Genomic DNA, 19,874 nt, shown 5'->3' with positions numbered 1-19,874 from the left:
TGTGTGAAAGGATTGGTGAAGTAAGCGGGTCTTCCCGACTCATTGACTGTGCCTGCAGGGAGTTGAATACACAGGGGGTGTCTCTGGTGAGTATGCTCTGGAAGACACCAGGGGCCAGATTTACCAAAATGTTATGGAAAATAGCACAGCAAAACAATTTACTGCACTGTGCTGCATGACAGGGAGGGAGCAGAAATGCAATATATCTACTAAGAGAGGACGCATTTCTGCTCTCTCCCTGTGCTGGCACACTGTGTGCCACCTAGCGCTAACCCAGGCACCCCTACCACAAGGGTGGAGTACTTGATGGGCATCTTCTGTCTGCAGCTCGGCAGACAAAGACTCATAAATAAGGTGAAAGGGTTCAGTGAGTGAAAGGACCGATGGATAAGTGTACAAGTGAAAGGATGAATGAGTGAGTGAAAGGATGGATGTAAGGATGGGTGAGTGAAAGAAATGATGGATAATTGAGTGGAAGGGTGGATGGATGAAAGAGTGGATGGATGGATAAGTGAAATAATGGATAGATGAATGAAAGGGAGGGTGGATGGATGGATGGATGAAAGGGTCAATGGATGGGTGGTAAGAAAGCCTGGATGGGTCGATTGAAAGTGTGGATGGATGGAATAAAACGATGAGTAGATGGATAAGCAAAATGATAGATAATGAGTTAAAGGATGGAGCTTTGGCGTCATGAACCCCCTACTTTAGCAGCTACAGCATGAATGAAGTTCTTGATGGGCCTCTTCTGTCTGTAACTTGGCAGTCAAAGGTGAATGTGTGAGTGAAAGTATGGATGTGTGAGGGAAAGGGTGGATGGATGGATAAGTGAAAGGATGGATGGATTAGGAGATGGATGAATGAGGGATATGGTGGATTTAATGATGGATTAGAGAAAGAATAGATTAATGTGTGAATAGTATGGTGGATGGATGGATGAAACAAAGGATGAATGAAAGAATGAATGGATAGATGAGTGAAAGGGAGGGTGAATGGATGGAGGACAGGATTGATGAATGAGTGAAAGGGTGGAAGGATGATGAGAGAGCGAAATGATGGATAAGCGGATAAAAGAATGGATGGCTGAGTGAAAGGGAGGGTAGATGGATGGAAGATGAGAGGATGGCTGGATGGATAGATGGATGGATGAGTGAATGAAAGAATGGGTGGCTGAATGAAAAGGAGGCTGGATGGATGGATGGAGTGAAAGAATGGATGGATGAGTGAGAAGGAAGGTGGATGGTTAGGTGGATGAAAGGGTGGATGGATGAGTTAAAGAATAGATGAGTGTAAAGGAGAGTGGATGAATGGATGAGTGAAGGGGGGGTGAATGGGTGGATGGATAAGTGTAAGCGTGATGGATGAGTGAGTGGATAGATGGATGAGTGAAAAGGGGAATGGATGGATGGATGAGTGGATGGGTTGAAGAGTGGAGGGATGAGTTGAAGAGTGGAAGGATGAGTAAAAGCATGGATGATTGGGTGAGTGAAAGGGAGGGTGGATGGAGTGAAAGGGTGGATTGATAGATGGATCATGTAAAACGGTGGATGGATAATAGATAGATGGATAGTTTTCGATATGAATGGGCGGACAGATGGTGACAGACTGAACGGTAGATGAAAGAATGAATGGATGACAGAATCCAAAATTGAAATTGTGGATATCAGCAGGGGGATGGAAGGAGGAAATAATGAATGGATAGATGTTTGGATGGAACAGACAAGAGAGCTCTTCTGGGGAGGGTGATGATGACTTGCTTCGTTTGCTTGGTGCCATAAGAGCTTTGACTAGAAGTGGGGGGTATTTGAATTTTCTGGCTACTCCCTTGCCCCTTTGTACCATTGTGCAGTGGTGTCTGCATTACAGGCAGGATTATTGTTTTGCAGAAAAGGTCACATTCCTCCACACAAACAATAATTGGAGGCATTTTCTCTTTCTACATGTGCTGCAGTATTCTGCACACGTAGCAAGAGGAAATAATGAGGAACACGTTAGACCTATGTTGGGAAGGTGCACCATTTCTGACGCATACCCAGATTTATAAGCCTTTGTCAACCTGGGAATGTACCAACATCTATGGGTGGGTGCATTAGAACACCCACACTCCACCCATGAAAAGCCTTCCCAATGCAGAGTAGCACAAGACAGTGACTTGCACTGCTTTGCATTACTCTAGATTTACTAAGACACGCAGACACGCAGAGCCACGCAAGGAAGCCACCTGCGTGGCTTAGTAAATAGCACTTATGCCCTTGAGTTGCCTTGAGCCGCAATGGCAATGCAAGGGCTTAGTATATCTGGGCCCAGATGGTGTTAACACGAACAAGATTCTCAATTTTAAGCTGCTTGTGAGGCCTTGGCCTTGCTGCCACAGCTTTGGGGGAAAAAGAGGAAGAAAATCTCCCTTTGGAAGTATCCTAATTCTGGAAGGGTTCAGTCTTTAAATGTAGATTTAGGGACTTAGGTCTTGATGGTTTGGTGCAAGGCTATGCCTGAGTCACAAGCAGCTAGATTCTCTGGGGCCATCTTAGTCTCCAACCCGTCTTCACAAGTTGTGTGGTGCTGGAGATTGAGAAGAGTGGGAGGAACACAAACTCATTTACTTCTTTGTAGGTAGCAAGTGAGTGATGTGGTCCAGGTCACCAATGAAACAGCTTCCCGTCTCATTGAGTGAGATTGAGAAGGTAGTATCTGAACACTCCAGGCATGCAGGTGAGCCCTATCTACATCCTAGCTCTTGGATAGATGCAGGCTAGTTTCCCAGCAAGAGACACATAGAACAACCTACCACGAGGGTCCTTGGGAAGTAGGAAGAATGAAACCTCACACAATTAAACCATTCTGTGACATTTTGCTATCCACAACTCTAGAGCATCTCTAGGATACTTCTAGGTCACTACTAGGAGGGGTGGATGCCCCTAGCACAGGTAAAAAAAGAGAACAAATGAATGAGTGAATGATTGAATCTTGATTTATAGAACACAAGTGTTACCCCTAGGGCATCCTAGGGGGCAGTAAAACAGCTAGGCAGAGGAGATTAAGCAAGCTGGAAAAGCCACATTTTAAGTGTATTCCTGAAAAGAGTGAGGCTAGGGGTGATGCTTATATGATCTGCAAGAGAATTCCAGTATTTAGACGCAGTAGGAGAGATGGGTGGTGGCAAGAACATGTTTTCCTAAAGTAAGCTGACCCAGTGTTATTGATTGCTCAGTAAGTAAAACAGAAGGCTTTAAAGATGTTATGTGTGTACACAGGAAGCCAGTGCAGTGCTTCAAGATGAGCAGAGAACGAAGCCTGTGGAGGAGCTCTAGGACGAGGCGGGCAGTCAAGTGCTGAACAACCTGAACTCTGTGCAAGAGGTACTAAGGGGCATATCAGCAACAGCCGGCGATAATTATCGCTGAGCGCGCTTAGCGCGAGGATAATTATCGCAGGCTATCGCTGGATTTTATCGCTGAGATAGCGCGCTATCAGCGACGCTTATCTCCAAAGCGATAAAAATCCAAGCGATAGCTGCTAAACATGCGATTATCGCTGGAAATCCAGCGATAAACGCACAGCGACAGGCGATAGCTTGATGATAGGGCAGGGCAGACTTAGCCATTATATCCAATGGAAGGTGGATATTATGGCTAAGTAAGATTGAAACCAGGCATAAGGAAAGTAGCGATAAGCGCGGTTAGCGCTACTTTTTTTATCGCTGTGCAAGTTAGCGTGCAGATTAATAATAGGAGAAATGTCAGTTTGCGACAATTCCCACGTTTTTCTGTTGAGGAACGCCCACTTTGCATCTCATTAGAGATGCAAAGCTGGGCGTTAAGGGAAAGGGCGATGAGGCATGGGAACACGCGCTAGGGTGTCTTTGCTGATTGCGATAGAATTATCGCCGCTTTTCGCCCGAAAACGGACGCTAAAGCGGCGATAATTCTATCACGGCCCCTTGCTGATATGCCCCCATGTGCACTCAGATAAAGCAAACTCTCATTGCCAAGCGGGAGATGTGAGCTTGAACTACAGTTTATGTGAGGTGGATGGAAGTCGCGCAAAGATCTTGCACAGCATTCTTAGCATTTGAAAACACGTTGCAGTCATGCCAATAATTTGGGTAGAAAAAGTGAGCTTGGTGTCAAAAACTGTGCCTAACTTTTCTTGGAGCATACCGGAATAGGTGAGGATCCTAGCTTAGCAGGCCCCCAGAGTGGTGACCAGACCGAGGTCTGTTTGCCGGATATGAGTACCAAAGTCTTGTCCCCATTGAGTTTAAGACAATTCAGACTCATTCACTTGGAGGCAGCTACCATGCAGGTTTGAAAGTTGTCTTGGATTTGGGAATACATTTGAGATATGGACACGGTCATTTGGATGTTCTGCATAGTTGTTGGAACATTGTTGAACCCAAAGCAGCTCATCAAAGTGGCAAGTAGGTAGATGTAGATATTAAATAAAATCGGACTGAAGAAGGATCTCTGAGATACGTCACACTCAATGGAGCAAACCGAAAGGGGGGAAAAGTGACCATGGAGATCTATCTGAAAGAAAAGAATGAAGCCCTTTCAGAGCTCACTTTCAGATGCCAAAGTCTGACACGTGGGTAATAAGGACCGAGTGGGAGATGGTGTTAAAAGCCACGGACAGGTCTAGAAGGACCAGAGGGTGGTACCTCCTTGCTCCCGGATATTTCTGAGGTCGTCCGATATCGCCAACAGTGCTGCAGAAATCTGCAGTGGTCAGAAATCTGAATGAGATGGATCTAGCAGAAACCTTTCTCCCAAGTGGTGTCAGGAGAGTTGAAGGCTTTTTCAGCAGGCATAGGTAGTAGTGACGTGGGTCTGTAATTACAGGTTTTTTTACCTTGCAATAACTGCTACGACAAAACGAGTTTTAATGTATACTTTGTATTTTCCTTGATTGGATTACATGTGAACCGCATTTTACAGATGGCTGTGGTTATGCAACTAGTTGGCATATATTGCAATGCTGCTTGTGAATAGGGTACAGACACAACTGAGCTAAAGTGGTCACTGACAAAATGATAAGTATATCATTTTGCCAAAACCTGATAACCAGGTGGAGTCTCTAAGGGGCATATTTACAATTAAATGGTGCAGCGCGGCTCTGTAAGCAATTTTGCTGCACCGAGCTGCGTCATTTCAAAAACACAGGGATGCTCCATATTTACAAGAATATAGCGTACCCCTGCGCCGGCGCTAAAACAGCAGCCGTGTGCCAATGCAGGCACCCTTGCATCATGGTGCGAGGGTGCCTGTGTTGCAGGGATGATTGTTGTTGCGCAGGAAGGTGTCCGTTTGAATCAGAATACAAGGAGAAATACAAGTATTTCTCCTCGTTGCGCCACTCTTAAGCCTCCCCTGGGGAGAAGTACTTTTTTGGCTCTGCCTCAGATTTACAGGTCTTTGTAAATCTGGAGCATTGTCAAAAAGCAATAGGTGTTGTGTGGGAACGCCTACAACGACAACCATTACAAGCCCTTTGCAGCATAAAACTGCGTCGAGGAGGACCATATTTACAAGGCGGCGTTAAGCCACGCAAAGTAACATAGCGCTGCTTTGTAAATATGGAGTAGGGCACAACGCCACTGGAGCATCGCAAAAAATAACACTCCGGTGGCACAATGCCCTTGTAAATATGCCCCTCAGTGACATGCAAAGTCACAGTGGAGACTTGCAAACAGTCTGCACACCTATCATGATCCGAGTCCGTTCACGTGCAGGTCAACACTATTAGCCAAACATACTGCTTATTGGAGTGAGTGCTGCAGATGGTAAACAACGTTTACCCCGAAACTTTTTAAACGCAGGGAATCACAACGCGGTCATTACAACGACCGCGTAATGATTCCGCATACCATTACTCCGCAAGTCGGAACAACGACGTGCGGAGGGGGGGGGGTATTGGATTTAATATCCAACACCTTCCCTAGTGTCCGCACAGACTGCAGTTGGAATAGTAAATTATACTATTCCAACATCCAGCGCCCCCACTCCGCAAGTCGTTGTTCCGACTTGCGGAGTAATGGTATGCGGAATCACAACGCGGTCGTTGTAACGACCGCGTTGTGATTCCCTGCGGGATAAAAGGCGGCAGAATAACGCCATACATTTGCTGCAGATACGGCAGAAAGTGCTACATATCTTGCAGCAGGATCTGTGCTCCTACACCCCATAGCACTTAGACAGGCAGTATCATTAGCAGGAGGTAGAAACAGACTGACTGCCATTTGCACTTGTGCCAGACCTTGACCAGGGCTGGACTCAGAACCCAAAGCAGCCCTGGTAATTTTGTCGGACCAGCCCCTTTGTGTGTAGCACTGCTGCTTTTGTAACTGGGTGCCGATATTGCAGCACCTGTATACATGAGGTCTCCTCATATCCACTTGCAATAGAAGTCAACTCAGTGGTTACGTGTTTGTGTGCGCATATGTGTATATATATTGCCTCCATAGTGCTCCTCTTTGAACATATAGATGAGCTCTTAGCAGTGCAAAGGTAGTTATTCGTGAGGTCTTCTTGCTGGTTCTTCATCCATGAGATCTCCTCAGTGCTCCTATACAATTAACATCAGTTTTCTGCACACGTACATGACAATTCCTCAGTGCTCATATACACGTGCAGGAGCATGAAGCAATCGCTGTGGCACAAACAGACATAACTGATGACATGAAAGTTTTTGTTTTAGGTTTTTATTGTTTTGGTTGAGGTGAGCACAGATGACAGATGATCACATTGGCATTCCTTCAGGTCCTACAGACATTACAAACATGTTTCAGAGTGGTCCTCCGGTGACACAAGTCATTCAAGTCCATTACCAAAATGTTTCACACCGGGGCCAAATTTAGGATCCTGCAGGTGTCTTTAAATTAGCTTGAAGGGCTCACATTCAGAGCTTGTGTTTGGTACCAGAAGCATGCTTGTATCTTCCACTGTCACTGGCATTCAGCATATAACCTCTGGTACCATTGCTGACATCACTTCTTGGAATCATCCTCACTAGGCTTGTCACCAACACAAGGAGCGGCACGGGTGCAGGATTAATAATGGGGAACAGAGAACATGTTATTCTCAAGAGCTTAATTTGTGCCGGTGGTTTCCAATGCTCAGCACCAGTACTTATTTTTAAACACTGACACTTGATCATGAGAGTACACCACGTGGCGGCACCAGAGGCATCTTCTCTGCCTGAGGCTCTGTCTCATCAGAGAACTTTCCTCACACAAGACACTTTTCGAATAGGAGGCCCTTTCCCTACCCAGGGACCTTTCACCACACGAGGCAAGCAACACTTTCACCACCAGAGGTGCCTTCCCTGCCTGAGGCTCTTTCTCACCAAAGGCACTTTCCCCACCTGAGACATTTTTCAAATATAAGGCCCTTTCCTTTCTCAGGGCCCTTTCACCACCTGAGGCATATTCCTCTCTACAGGCAGTTTTCCACCTGTCACAAGCAATATGACGTACATCGCTTTCCTACCTCAGGCACCCCACCTTACCCTCCCCCAAAAAGAATTTCTCCCACTACGAAGACTCCTTATCCTGAGATACGTTAGCGTTACATGTGCCACACTTTGCACACATAATTTCCTTCTCCAGCCGAGGCACTTTACCGCGACAAGTTCTTAGAAGACTTGAAGTTCCATTATGCCCTGGTCCTTCCCTACCAGAGGCCTTCTTTTCCCATCCCTGGCCCTGTTAATCGTAAACCACGCCTGGCCATTCTTTACTCAAGGATATTTCCTGCAAGATTAAATACTGAATGTTTAGCAATAGCTAATTTACTAAGATAAAGAGCCCCTTCATTGCCCCAGCCATGTGTCCTCTTGTGCTGTCTCCTCTCCACACCCCAGACCCCTCCCACCACCCCCTCACCCCACATGAAAATACAGTAAAAAAAATGATGGACACTGGTTAAGAAAAACAACATAAAAAACAGTGACGAAAACAGAGAGATGAGGAGCTCTAGCTCTAGAGGTCTGTGGTCGGAGCTAGGATTCTGTTATTGTCTGTGGTTGGCCTTCTGATACTTCTGCACATCTTTCGTTAACATTTACCATTGGCGCATCCACCTGCAGGGAAGGATAAACAAGTTGGTGTGGTTGCTACAGCTGGATGTCCACCCATTTGAGCCCATCCACCACTAGAATTGCTGTTTTTTTTTTTTTATCCCTGTGCCACTCCCAGGCGACCACCCAAATCTAGGGCTGAGGGTTCTACATCTGTGTCAATCCGAGGAGATCCACCACTCTAGAGGCAACAGATCTGTAACCCTGAGTCACCTCCATATGCCCACCCAATGCTACAGAGAACATGCTTTGGACCCAACTGTCAATACCTTAAGCACATCTAATCCAAGAGGTGAATCCCTGTATAAATTCCCAGAGATTACCCAATCCAGCTCTCTCCTCCCCACCTTTGTACTCACCTCTGTAACCTCCATTTCCCAAGTAGCCATTCATTCCATATTTGGATTCTTTACCACCTGTAAGGGCAGGAGAAAGCCTTTGATATAACTGTGCAGAGTAATACATATTCTGCGCCTCCCTCTGGCTTAGTTTATTGGCGATTGTCAACCATTGCATGGCATGTGACTGACCCCACCCCCAGCCTCCCGGAACTCAAGAGCCACCAGCATTTCCGAAAACTTCACTCATTCCTATACACCAAAGGACCTCGGTATCCTATCAAGGTTATACTACAAGCAGGGTCACTTATCATTAGTACCTCTTACTTCCATAATAATGATAATATTTGCATTCAGTAAACCCCGCTCCAGAATATGAATTAGCTCTCAACTCCCTAAAAATGCATGCTTTGTTTCAAAATGAAAGATGATAATTTAATCTCCTTTATATTGAAGAATGGCTGAATAGGCCCAGGAGGAATTTCAACCCGTGACCTACAGATTACACCAAGACAACTGCTGTAGGCAACTTAGCCCACTAGACTATATTACTGGCCAAAGGAAGCCGTATATATAGTAGTCTTCTAAATTATCACTTTGCTAGCGTACTTGACCGCACTCACTTTAACACGTTGCCTGAGCACCCACAGACCGCCCGCCTCCCTCCTCTCTATGTGCAAGTACTAAAGAAAATGGTGACCTACCGTATGGATTAGGGTTTTGTCCGGCTCCCAGTTGCGCATATCCAGCTAGAAAAGAAGTTAATGTGGTCAGGAGTGCTGGTCAGAAGGGTTGTCTATCTCTACGAGAATGAGGCTCTATGGGAAGGAAGAGGATCGGTGGACATGGCACTGCCTCTTCCAGTATGGGGCACTGTGGGGATGCCCCTGTTTTCCCCCAGTAGGTGCTCTATAGCGATACACAGCAGGAGGCTCGGTGGGGCTCCCAGCATTTTTCAATAGGAGGCACTCTAGGTGCTCTCGGTGTATCCTAACAGGATCTCTCAGAGATTGACCCAACCTTTATGGAAAGGGGGTGGAGCTTCTCAGCATCTCTCAGAAAGGGTTGGGCACTAAATCAAAACTGCCAAATGTTGGTAAGGTGAGAACTCTCAGACTTGACCTGTTTGGAGCAATGTAGGGATGTCCCACTCCTGTTAAGAGGAGGGAAAAGTGGGATGTGCCAAACTACCCGACAGGACGTGGTGCGGTCCGGTCAAGGATGCCCCTGTAGGGAGACCGACTGGCACTATGTCTACTTCTCACCTTATAAGCTGATTGTTGTCCCAACTTCCAACCTTACATTCCCAAGCTGACGTAAGTCAGGAGACTTTTGTGCATCTTTATTGTTTAGTGTGTTCAGCAAGCAGAAGCCCAGCAACAGGAAAGCTGAAGCATTACATGCCGGGCCTGCCAGCTATGGCAGAGAAGCAGCAAGCAAGCAGGTAAGAGATCATTCAAGAATCATAGCTCTCAAGAACAGGGACCAAGCCCCAGTGAGCTTCAACCACACCACAAATAAACATACTTAATGTTGAGGATCCACCCGCAATAAGAACATCCCAATCTGTTCCACCAAAGTGCAGCGAAGCATACCCCTAAAGTAGGGAGCCCAAGAGGCGGTGTGTGCTACCTGTGGGCAGCCTTATGCAGTACACCACCCCCTGCACGCTGACTCAGTGCAGCGTCAGCTTTGCAGAGTTGGAGTGAAGGTCAAGATGGATCAAATTCCTATTCATTTATCATACCCCACTGCCCTTCCAGTTTCCCTTCCCACGCCTCCCTTATCTCACCACCCCGATACCTTTGCTGGATTTTGTGTTCATGGATTTGGATTGAGCTGCATACTCCGGGAGCGGCTGGCGGCCCTGCACCTCCTGCAATGGAGCCAGAGTTCCTGGGAAGCCGAGAATGTTCACAATATTAGCACCCCCAAGCATAGCCTTAGTGGTTTCTCATTTCTCACTTCAAAAGGGGGAAGATAATTACTTGTTACTACTTGGATGCTCTGGGAGTGGGTCCTAAAGAACACTGGGAATAGGATTAGAGTAACATTGACTATGGCAGCAGAGTATGCACACCAGACCAATTTAATCTGCTAATTCCCATGTATCCTCATGACACAGACCCGTCTGGTCTCCAGTATGGTGCTTATGTTCTTAATAATATTACCATCCAATGTCTGCTTCAAGCATATTTTACTTAATTTGCATTGTATCCACTGCTGCTCTGGAGAGACTGCAACTGTTTTGGGCATTCTATATAGGTCTAAGTGAAAGCAATATTTCTAAGTCTCACCTCTAGTTCTAAAAATATTTGTGTATTTAAACTGGCCAGCTCTTCCTCCGCATCTGAAGAAAGCTATGGGGCTTATTTACAAGCCCCTTGTGCCACCGGTGCATCACTTTTTACATGTATCTTTCCAAGGGGTCATGAAAACGATGCCCTCATCGTAGGAGGTTTGAGAAGGGCTGTAAAATGTTTGTAATAATTTATCAAAAAATTAAACCAGCCACTAAGAGTGCATAGTGTTTAAAGATTTTTAACAAACTAGCCCTAATTTTCCCCAAAAATTATTACTCAACACGTTTCAGCTGGGTGAGCTTTAAATTCACCTTACAATATGTTCAACTATTTTCGTGCTCTAAAGTGGGTCAATGTTTCTATCACTGATTCCTGTCCTTCCTTCCCCCAATGATGAGATTTTTAGAATTTCCCTTCTCGTGTGGTTCAAACTAGCCCCCTTTCTGTCTGTCCGTCTCGAGACTGTCTGCTACGTGCTTACGTCCTTCTGACCCCACGCGACCCCACGCGCCCCAGAACAGAACCCAACTGTCTAGATGACGCACTTCCACTTTCCACCTCAGAGCTTCAGCCGGAGCAAAATCCAGCTTTCTTTCTGTGCTCATGTAATCTCTACGCAAAATTATTCAATGAGGCAAAACAATTCTTCCCGGTTTTCCTCCGTACTTGGGGGCATTCCCTCAGCAGAGTCCTTTGCAAGGCACTGAAATACATTCCAGGTTGCCCTCCTTCGTAGTACAAGAACTCAGCCCGCATCTTGGACGTCTGTTCACCAAATTACCACGGTTAATTTAAGAGCAGTCTTGCACTCTTTGACCCCGGTGACATCACAACATTGGCAACCTACCCTGCCCATCCTACTACAGTCTTCTGAGGGAAAGTGGAGAAGAGTGAAAACAACGAAATGTAATTTAACAGGGTTCTCTGGCTGCTTCTGTCATCATGACTCTAGAGACCAGGGGTAGCAAGAACAGCGTCAAAGGTACTAAGGGACTGCACCAATCCTGCTTCAGAAGACACATCAACCCAGTTCTGGTATTGGAGAGTTGTATTTGTGCATTAAGCCCTCCCCCAGGTCACCGCTATGCATCCCCAACGGCACCCAACTTTTCAGCATTGCGCGGTTGTTAGTAGCGATACCTGCATGTGCGCATGCCTGTGCGGGATGGGGCGCCCCATCCCCTGGGCAGCAGAAGGGTTAGTAATGCCGTAGACATTGCTCGGCGAGGGGGGATCCCCCTCAGGTTAGCTCTAGAATGCACAGTGCCCACAATGTCTCACCAGGCGCCAGTCCTGCAGGCTGCGCGTCTCCATTCAGATACCCCATGTTACCGAGCGTGCCTGAAATCAAGGACAAATAACGGGGTGTAAAGGAGAAGTAGAAACATAAAGGGGGTGTCTGGAGGTCACAGTACTTAAACTGTAATGCCTGAAAATAATTATACTGAAAACATACTTTCAATTATAATTACAATGTCCACAACTACAGTTTTAAAAATGTCATTTTGCATAAAAAACATAAAAAACTAATTAAACCAAGTCTAAATTTAAGCATAATGCCAAATCTGAACCCAACTCTATTTGTTGTTATTTCTTTTGTATATGCTTTCTTTGTATTTATTATGACAGTATAAAGAGAGAATAAAGTGAGCCAACTTACCATCTAATCCAGTGGGGATCACAGGCTGACCACCATATGGAAGCTGAGCTGCACCTGCTTCAAAAGCACAGAAGAAGTGGTGGGAAGGGGGCAAAGAGGAATAAACAGGGTAAGGAATACAACAGAGGGTGAGCAATAGAGGGAGGGGGTGGAGTTTTGACTTGGAGCAATCTGACAGAATTCTAGTTTGCAGTGTCCGTGCGTGTATTGTTGTTGTTCCTGCCCCCATTTGACTCGTTCCTTCTCAGGATCATGGAGTAGCTCCTCCCACATCTGCAGCTTTGGCCCCACTCCTGACACACTCCTTGGCCCCTTTTCCTCCTTATATGGCCCTGCTACAGACATTTGGTCTTCTCTCCAGTGCCCAGAATAGCGTGCGACTGCTATTTCACAGTCATTACATCATGGTACGTTTACCACAATGTTTTATAGCAAAGTAGCTTGTACATCAGGAGTTGTTAAATTGTGTTACTTTATATTGTGAGACGTTACTTTGCGATGGTAAGTATAGTACCGAGTGTTTGGGCTTCAGGGATGGGTTGAGGATAACGGTAGTAAGGGGTTTTAGGGCTTAGGAATGAATTAACTGTAGGGGTAGTAAGGGGTTTTAGGGCTCAGGAATAAGTTGAATATTAAAATTGTCAGGGGTTTTTGGGGCTCAGAAATGGATTGAGTATAGGGGTCGGAAGGATTTTTCGGGGTCAGGGATGAGGTGAGTATGGTTGTAAGGGAGTTTTAGGGCTCAGAATGGGTTGAGTATAGTGTTAGTAAGGTGGTTTTAGGGCTTATGGATGGGTTGAGGTTAGGGGTACTAGTGGGCACTTTATGGCTAGTTAGGTGATGTAGTGTTCTATTTTTGAGGGTTTGGATAATTTATTTTTAGGGTTCAAACTGGGCATGTAGAATAGATTTTTTAGGAATTTTATGTTTTAAAATCCATATTTTTTGGAAACATGTTACAAAACTAATGCAATCTAATGAAATTCGTTATAGTTGCACTTTGCTTTTTGGTGTCTTATAACGTGACGTAAAGTTTTCCAAAGTAAAAACTGTGTTGTAAAGGACCTCAAAGTAAAGCATCACAAAGTAACAAGTGACATTCACCGGGAACCGAACATACTCAAAAATAAAATACGCCAGGAACTCTCCTATACTTTCCAGATTTCCCATTAGCTCCAAGGTACTGGCCAACTTCTTCAGGAGAACGAGAGTCAATGTCGTTGAAGGAACAGTGAGTCCGAACACAGAACATCAGAGTAGATACCGGAGGAAAGGCATTCTCAAAACTTTTATTTACAAAATCAGTGACTATCTCTTCTTTTCAACACAATTGTCATACTGCCCTTTCGAAGAGGATTCCTTTATCATTCATTCGGGCATCTTCACACCCTTGCCGTTATTTATATTATTTTGTTCCCATGTGCATTTTTACGCAGTCTGATCTTAGCTATTCTATAGCAATAGTTGTGTGGAATTAAAGGTGTGCACTTTTTATTCTTCTTTTAGGCTGAGCCTACCTTGGACCATACTACTTCATCCTCTGTAACCGAAGAAACTGGGCCTTGATGCACAGGGAAGATTGGAATTATCTTGCTTAATAGAGAGCGACTTTCAATAGAAGTTTTGGTCAACAGATAATTGTATTATTTCTTTTAACGCATAACTTTTAATTCACTGAGGACAGAACTGTTTTACAGGTTTAGAAAATTGAATAAAAAGGATGACAATATTTTCATAAAAATTGCCTCCTAATCATGAAGTGATGCAGAAGTTATATTATATATAGAGGTATGTAATGGCGGGGTATGACAACAAAGATATAGTGTGGGGAGTAAATGCAAAGACTAAAGTACAAAGAAAGAAGTAATGGCATTGATTAAGAGTTGAGATGTTACAAGGGAATAAATGTGAAGGACCATGCTCTGGCAGGAGGTAGCAAAGGAAACACCATGAAACAAGATTGAGGAACGCTAAACATAGAGTCCGGGCCTCTATACCGAAAGAACTATGCAGTGGCATGGAACATAAAAGGGAGTTATTTAAAAAGTACAACAATGTAACGATGGGTTGCAGAAAGCACACAATAACCAGGGACAAGGGTGTCACAACAGAAGTACTTTGCAATGACAAGATGGATATGTGGATATTAATATTTAATTATACAATTATGTCCATTTACCATATTTGCCAGCTGCTGGATCAACATCAAGTCCTCCCTGAACTCCTGCTTGTGCACCATAGGGCAACTGTCCGGCACCTGTAGGAGTAAGAAGAAGTCAGTGTCAGTAATGGACTCACGGTGAACAAATAGAAAGACCTTTGCCATGACAGGGGAGCGGGCTAATCTTAGACTATGATACACTTCTTCGATAAGGGACTGGAAAATTCACTAGAGAAGTTATAGGAGCAAAAACTGATGAAGTCATTCTAGAAGGCATTGATTACTATATTGGACACAGTAATAGTTATGTAGTTGTAGGATGCAATTCTTCAGAAGATATGCAAAGAAATATCAGTAACAATGTTGGAAAAATTAGCAAAGAATGTGCAGAGCTTTTTGGTGGCATTATTGGAGATAATGGAAAAGTCTTTGGGAAAAAAATGTTAGTTCTTCAAGAATGTATTAATACAAAACACGGGAGATGAAATTGCTAGGTTATTAATAAATAAACTCCCAATAAAGTTACGATAGAAATTACAAAACATTTTGAAGAAAAAATGTAAGAAAATATGTGTAAAGTTAATGAATAGGTTGTTAAAAAAAGTAATATGGGGGAACTACAGGAGATTTAAATGACAAATTTGTAAAAGACACTATTAGAAAAGCAGGAGAAGGATATATTGGATAATGTATTGATGTATTTATTCAATATAAAATGTACTACTAAAAATACCAATGGCAAAATTAGAATAGACATTTCTTTTAATTCTATTGAAGCCATTATTGAAGAGCCTTCTAACATGGTTAACGGAGAGGTCATGAAGTTAGTGGGGAGAATAGTGGTAAAGCTAGAGGGTCATTTTATTCGCACGGTTAAAGAAAAAGATATTGTAGATGCTTTTGATATCGTAATTGAAAACAACTTAATAGTAAATTTATGGGGAATGAATATAGTGATGGTATTCATAAACTGAATAATCTATTGACCGGGCTATTGAGGTTATTGGAAAGGGTATTGATTGATTGTTATATAAAAAATAAATTAAGAAGGCATAACTAAAGCAGACAAAAAGCTCACCTTTTCCTTCCAGAACACAGCATCCCATCCTAGAAACCCTCTCCTTGTAACCCTACCTTCAGTTCTGTACTGCACATCACTGTGCATCAGCTATGTTTACTCTTTACCAATACCAAATCATAGGGAGTAATTGGGGAAATATTTGCAACAGTATTAATGCAGTTGATAGTAAAGGGATCGTGCAAGCTATAGAAACATGTTGACGACAGCACTAGAGAGATTACAGGACCCATTACTTCAGGGTATTAGAGAAGTTGTGATAAAGCCAACAAAGGCGCTGTTGAGTCCGCTATTGAAAGAAGCTATTGATAGTTGTTGATTAAGTTTTTAGGGAAGTTATAGGTTATGTAACTCATGAAGGCACTGGGAAAGTTATTGAATATTCTAGCTGAGACATTGTTCGTAAAGTAATTATAATTGATGAAGGTACTGGCAAAGTTATTGAGTCGATGGTGCTATTTTACCATATTTGGCAGCTGATGGGTCAACGCCGAGTCCTCCTTGAACTCCAGCCTGTGCATCATACTGGGGCTGACCAGCACCTGTGGAGGGAGCACATTAGAATACACAGTTTAAATGGTGCTCAAGCTATATTGTATTATCTTCTGCATTATTCTTGGGCCGTCTCTTGATCTATCAGTTGTGACTTGTGGGGAGGAAGAACCTTGACCTTAAAAGGAATTCTTCTTTGCCGCACAGTGAATGCTGTCTGGCACAGCAGGGAACATAGGGTCTCGCAGCCTTCAGATTACTGTACCATTTGGGTGGTGAACGTGCAGAGATCCCTGACAGTTTATCGGGGAAGGAAAGAAATATCTCAGGTCTTTGGAACTTTATTGTGAGTTTATATTATCTAAATGAGTGACCAATAAACAATTCTAATCCACCTCAGTCCTGCTATGACCTTTGAGGCTCCTCTTCCTTCGGTGCTCTGGACTACTGGACCTCCATAGTAGCAAAAGAGCCGGACAGCTTCCCAGGCCTTGGTATTTTATAGAAACATCCAGAGCCAGATGTATGACCGTTTTTTGCAGTCGCAAACGGGAAATAGGCCCATTTGCGACTGCAAAATAGGTCAGGCCCATGTACAAACCCTATTTGGTGCGTCAGTAACTTAGTACCGACTCGCAAAATAGGGTTTGCGACTCGCTATTAGGAAGGGGCGTGCCAAGGGCATTCCTTCCTAATAGCGAGTCCCAATGATATGTACGATTGTTTTGCAACCGCAATTGCAGTCGCAAAACACTTGCAGTTTACCACCTACTTCAAGTAGGTGGTAAGCCACTTGCAAACGGGAAGGGGTCCCTACGGGACCTCTTCCCCTTTGTGACTCACATTCAAAATAGCAAAATAGCAAAAGATCAGGCAGTGGTCCCACGGACTACTACCTACTCTTAAAAAAGGAAACAGAAACGTTTCATTATTCTTTTTTTAAATGCACCCAGTTTCCCTTTAAGGGAAACGGGCTGCATTTAAAATAAAACACTGCTTTATTAAAAAAGCAGTCACAGACATGGTGGTCTGCTGACCCCAGCAGGCCACCATCCCTGTGAGTGCTGGCCATTACCAATAGGGTCGCAAATTGCACCTGCCTCATGAATAATAATGAGGCATGCAATTTGCCACCCCCTTAGGAATCGTAAAGAGTGTCTGAGGCACTGTTGTAAATTACATTTTGGAAGTCACAAATTGCGAGTCACAAAACAACGCAATTTGCGATTCACAAATTGTAGGGGTCGTACATCCGGCCCCCAGACTTTTGCGCAGTTTTTCATCTTTTAGAAAAGTAGTCACCGAGTTTGTTCATCCACCCTTGAAAAGACCCCCAATGACCTTTAGCCTTATGAACTTTTGGGCTCAGATCTGAACACAGTGTAACAGATGTGGCCTCCAGATTGGAAAGAGAACTTAGAATTTAGCTTAAGAGACCAAACTACAGATGCAATTTTGGATCCCCAAATTTGGAAACCGATATTATGTAATGATTGTTTGGTAAATACCACAATGTAAAAATGTAGGTATAGTGGTACCATGTAGAAGATGATGACGCATTAAGGGCAATGCTTGTGTTGGGTGGTGAGAGAACTTTTTGACCGTATTTTGCTGCAGAAGGGTCAGCACCCAGTCCTCCTGCAAGAGCACCCAAAGAGGATTTGGGAGGTCCTGCAGTGACAAGGAGTGAGGTGGGAGGGTTAAAAATATAGCATGTAGTGAGGGTCTTTGATGGAATGCGAGGCTTGATATTGCGTACCTACCAGGTGGTACAACATTCCACTCCAGTGCAACTACACCCATATCAATCACAATGGCAGTCCCACACCACAGAGGGCATTTCCCATAAACAGTGGGATATGAAATGGCACGATATACCCAAGATTTATAGACGCATATCCCAACATGAGACAGCTTTCAAACTGATGACACGTTGGTACTACACTCCAACGCATCTTCACACTATCTGTCCCACTACCTGCTTTTCTGGTGTTGCAATATAACGCCCGGGACTTTCCTCATATATGGTGGTTGTGTCCTCTCCTAGCTACCTATTGGAAGGAGTTACATCAAAGGGGTACTTGGCTATCCCCTTCCAAAATCTTATAACACAGCAGGCCTAGGCATTCGCCCCATAGATCTAGAGGCAATGACTCACACAAACTGACGATTAATAAATCACATGCTTGTAGCTGCCAAACAACTTCTAACCTTACACTGGAAGAAGCCCGCTGCTCCGCCCGTCGCCCAATGGTTCACGCGACTCTGGCATGCCATGGCTATGGGGCTTCTATCCCACTAAAAAACACACACGGATGCCAGGTTCACTCATATCTGGCCATCTTTGCTTGACTATTTTGCTCGTATAGAGTACTCTTGCTTTACACCACCTAGGCTCACAGCGCTCCGACTATTCGAGTGAGCTAACACATAGCTACCATCAACCCTCACTGGGGAGTTAGCCTATGAATATTCTCTACCCATTCCCTCTCCTTTCACTCCTTCCACAGGACTACTTTTCTCCATGGTGCCCTATCAGACTTTAAAGGCATTTATTTGACCGTCTTTATACAAATATTTTTTGTACTTTGTTGATTATTCCAAACAATTATATATGCAAACTCGAACCTAGCTGGGTCTCTTCTTACATTACTGTATTAGATATCAAACTTGCACAGCCCATGCTTGATTAATCTGTTGTACAATGACACTGTGCTATACTGTGTTGGATGCCTTTGCATACTATCAGCGCCCTGTACTCCTTGCTTTTCGTTTTGTACTACAAATGCTGTCCATAAAAAGATTTCAAGAAAAAAAAAAATATATAGCATATGATGAGAACAATGATATCAGTTATTTCATCTCTGCTTCTGAAAGGCTGATGGTAATAATATGTCAGGAGGGGATAGGGGCACAGATAGCCACATGTCAAGTATTTCCACAAACCTTTCTGAGAGAGTGGTCTCAAAGCAAATCTATTTTCATATAGGCTTGTCTGCTTTTCCACTCATTTCCCATCAGATACAGACTACAAACCTAGCTTGACTTCCCTGCCGTCAGGGGGTGCCTCTGTCCAGTAACCGCTACGAAAGCTGGTCACTAGCTGAAGGTTCCCTGACTGCAGGATTAAATGAATGCTGCCTGTCAAGCACATGCTTTCCTGACCACATCTTCATACCACTAACCATCTTCATCTCTGCACCATTCCAATTCGCCACATACCATATTTTCCAGCAGAGTAGTCTCCTCCCAGTCCTGCAGGCACGATTGGCTGCCCATTGTACGGCAGCTGCCCAGCACCTGCAAGAAAGTAGGGGCAGGGTTGAGAGATCACCGCATACAAGCACAGAAAGAAGAGAGGACAGAAACAGGATCCGCCAAGTATCATTGAGTTGGGTAACAACAAACATCCCTTTTTTGTCCAGAGGACTCAGGGATAGATCATGGGTGATAGTGTGCTGCATATACAACTGTTATGTTATTTTCTTTTCTTTACTGGTCATTTTGAAAACTGAAAATCTCATTCAAATTTACATCCAGTAGCCCAATGTTCTGTAGTGTTAAAAACCATTTTCACAGATTTATGACTGCAGAAGAGAAGGGCCTCTAAATGCCGATACTGACAAAGACTCTGGAGCCAAATAGGTTGCCACAAACAAGAAAGTGTACTTGGGTCAACAAAGGACATTTTAGATCAGCAATATTGTATTGTATTGTTTTTTAATTGTATTTATAAAGTGCTTACTTCCCCTGACAAGGCCTCAAA

The 19,874-nt window shown here is 44.1% G+C and overlaps 1 protein-coding gene across 6 annotated transcripts in view; it reads right to left on the bottom strand.

Annotated features, from left to right (window-relative positions):
* Positions 1 to 6,684: 6,684 nt before the first annotated feature.
* The window catches only part of LOC146811394 (uncharacterized), a 66,096-nt gene continuing 52,906 nt past the window's right edge, over positions 6,685 to 19,874 (bottom strand). For 3 of the 6 annotated variants that reach the window (XM_085618503.1, XM_085618506.1, XM_085618505.1), the window contains 9 exons: positions 19,331 to 19,408; positions 16,081 to 16,158; positions 14,557 to 14,634; positions 12,378 to 12,434; positions 11,999 to 12,058; positions 10,218 to 10,310; positions 9,119 to 9,163; positions 8,436 to 8,492; positions 6,685 to 8,079 (listed from right to left, as the gene is read on the bottom strand). In XM_085618503.1, the coding sequence (XP_085474629.1) occupies positions 8,054 to 8,079; positions 8,436 to 8,492; positions 9,119 to 9,163; positions 10,218 to 10,310; positions 11,999 to 12,058; positions 12,378 to 12,434; positions 14,557 to 14,634; positions 16,081 to 16,158; positions 19,331 to 19,408 (572 nt within the window). In that variant the 3' untranslated portion in view covers positions 6,685 to 8,053. The remainder of the gene's footprint in view (positions 8,080 to 8,435; positions 8,493 to 9,118; positions 9,164 to 10,217; positions 10,311 to 11,998; positions 12,059 to 12,377; positions 12,435 to 14,556; positions 14,635 to 16,080; positions 16,159 to 19,330; positions 19,409 to 19,874) is intronic. The other 3 variants (XM_085618504.1, XM_085618507.1, XM_085618508.1) reach the window with 3 other exon arrangements.

The sequence above is a fragment of the Triturus cristatus genome, chromosome 7 (genome assembly GCF_964204655.1).
Source record: "Triturus cristatus chromosome 7, aTriCri1.1, whole genome shotgun sequence".
NCBI lineage: Eukaryota > Metazoa > Chordata > Amphibia > Caudata > Salamandridae > Triturus > Triturus cristatus.
Note: the sequence above shows the minus strand (reverse complement) of the source record. Positions and strands in the feature narration are given on the sequence as shown.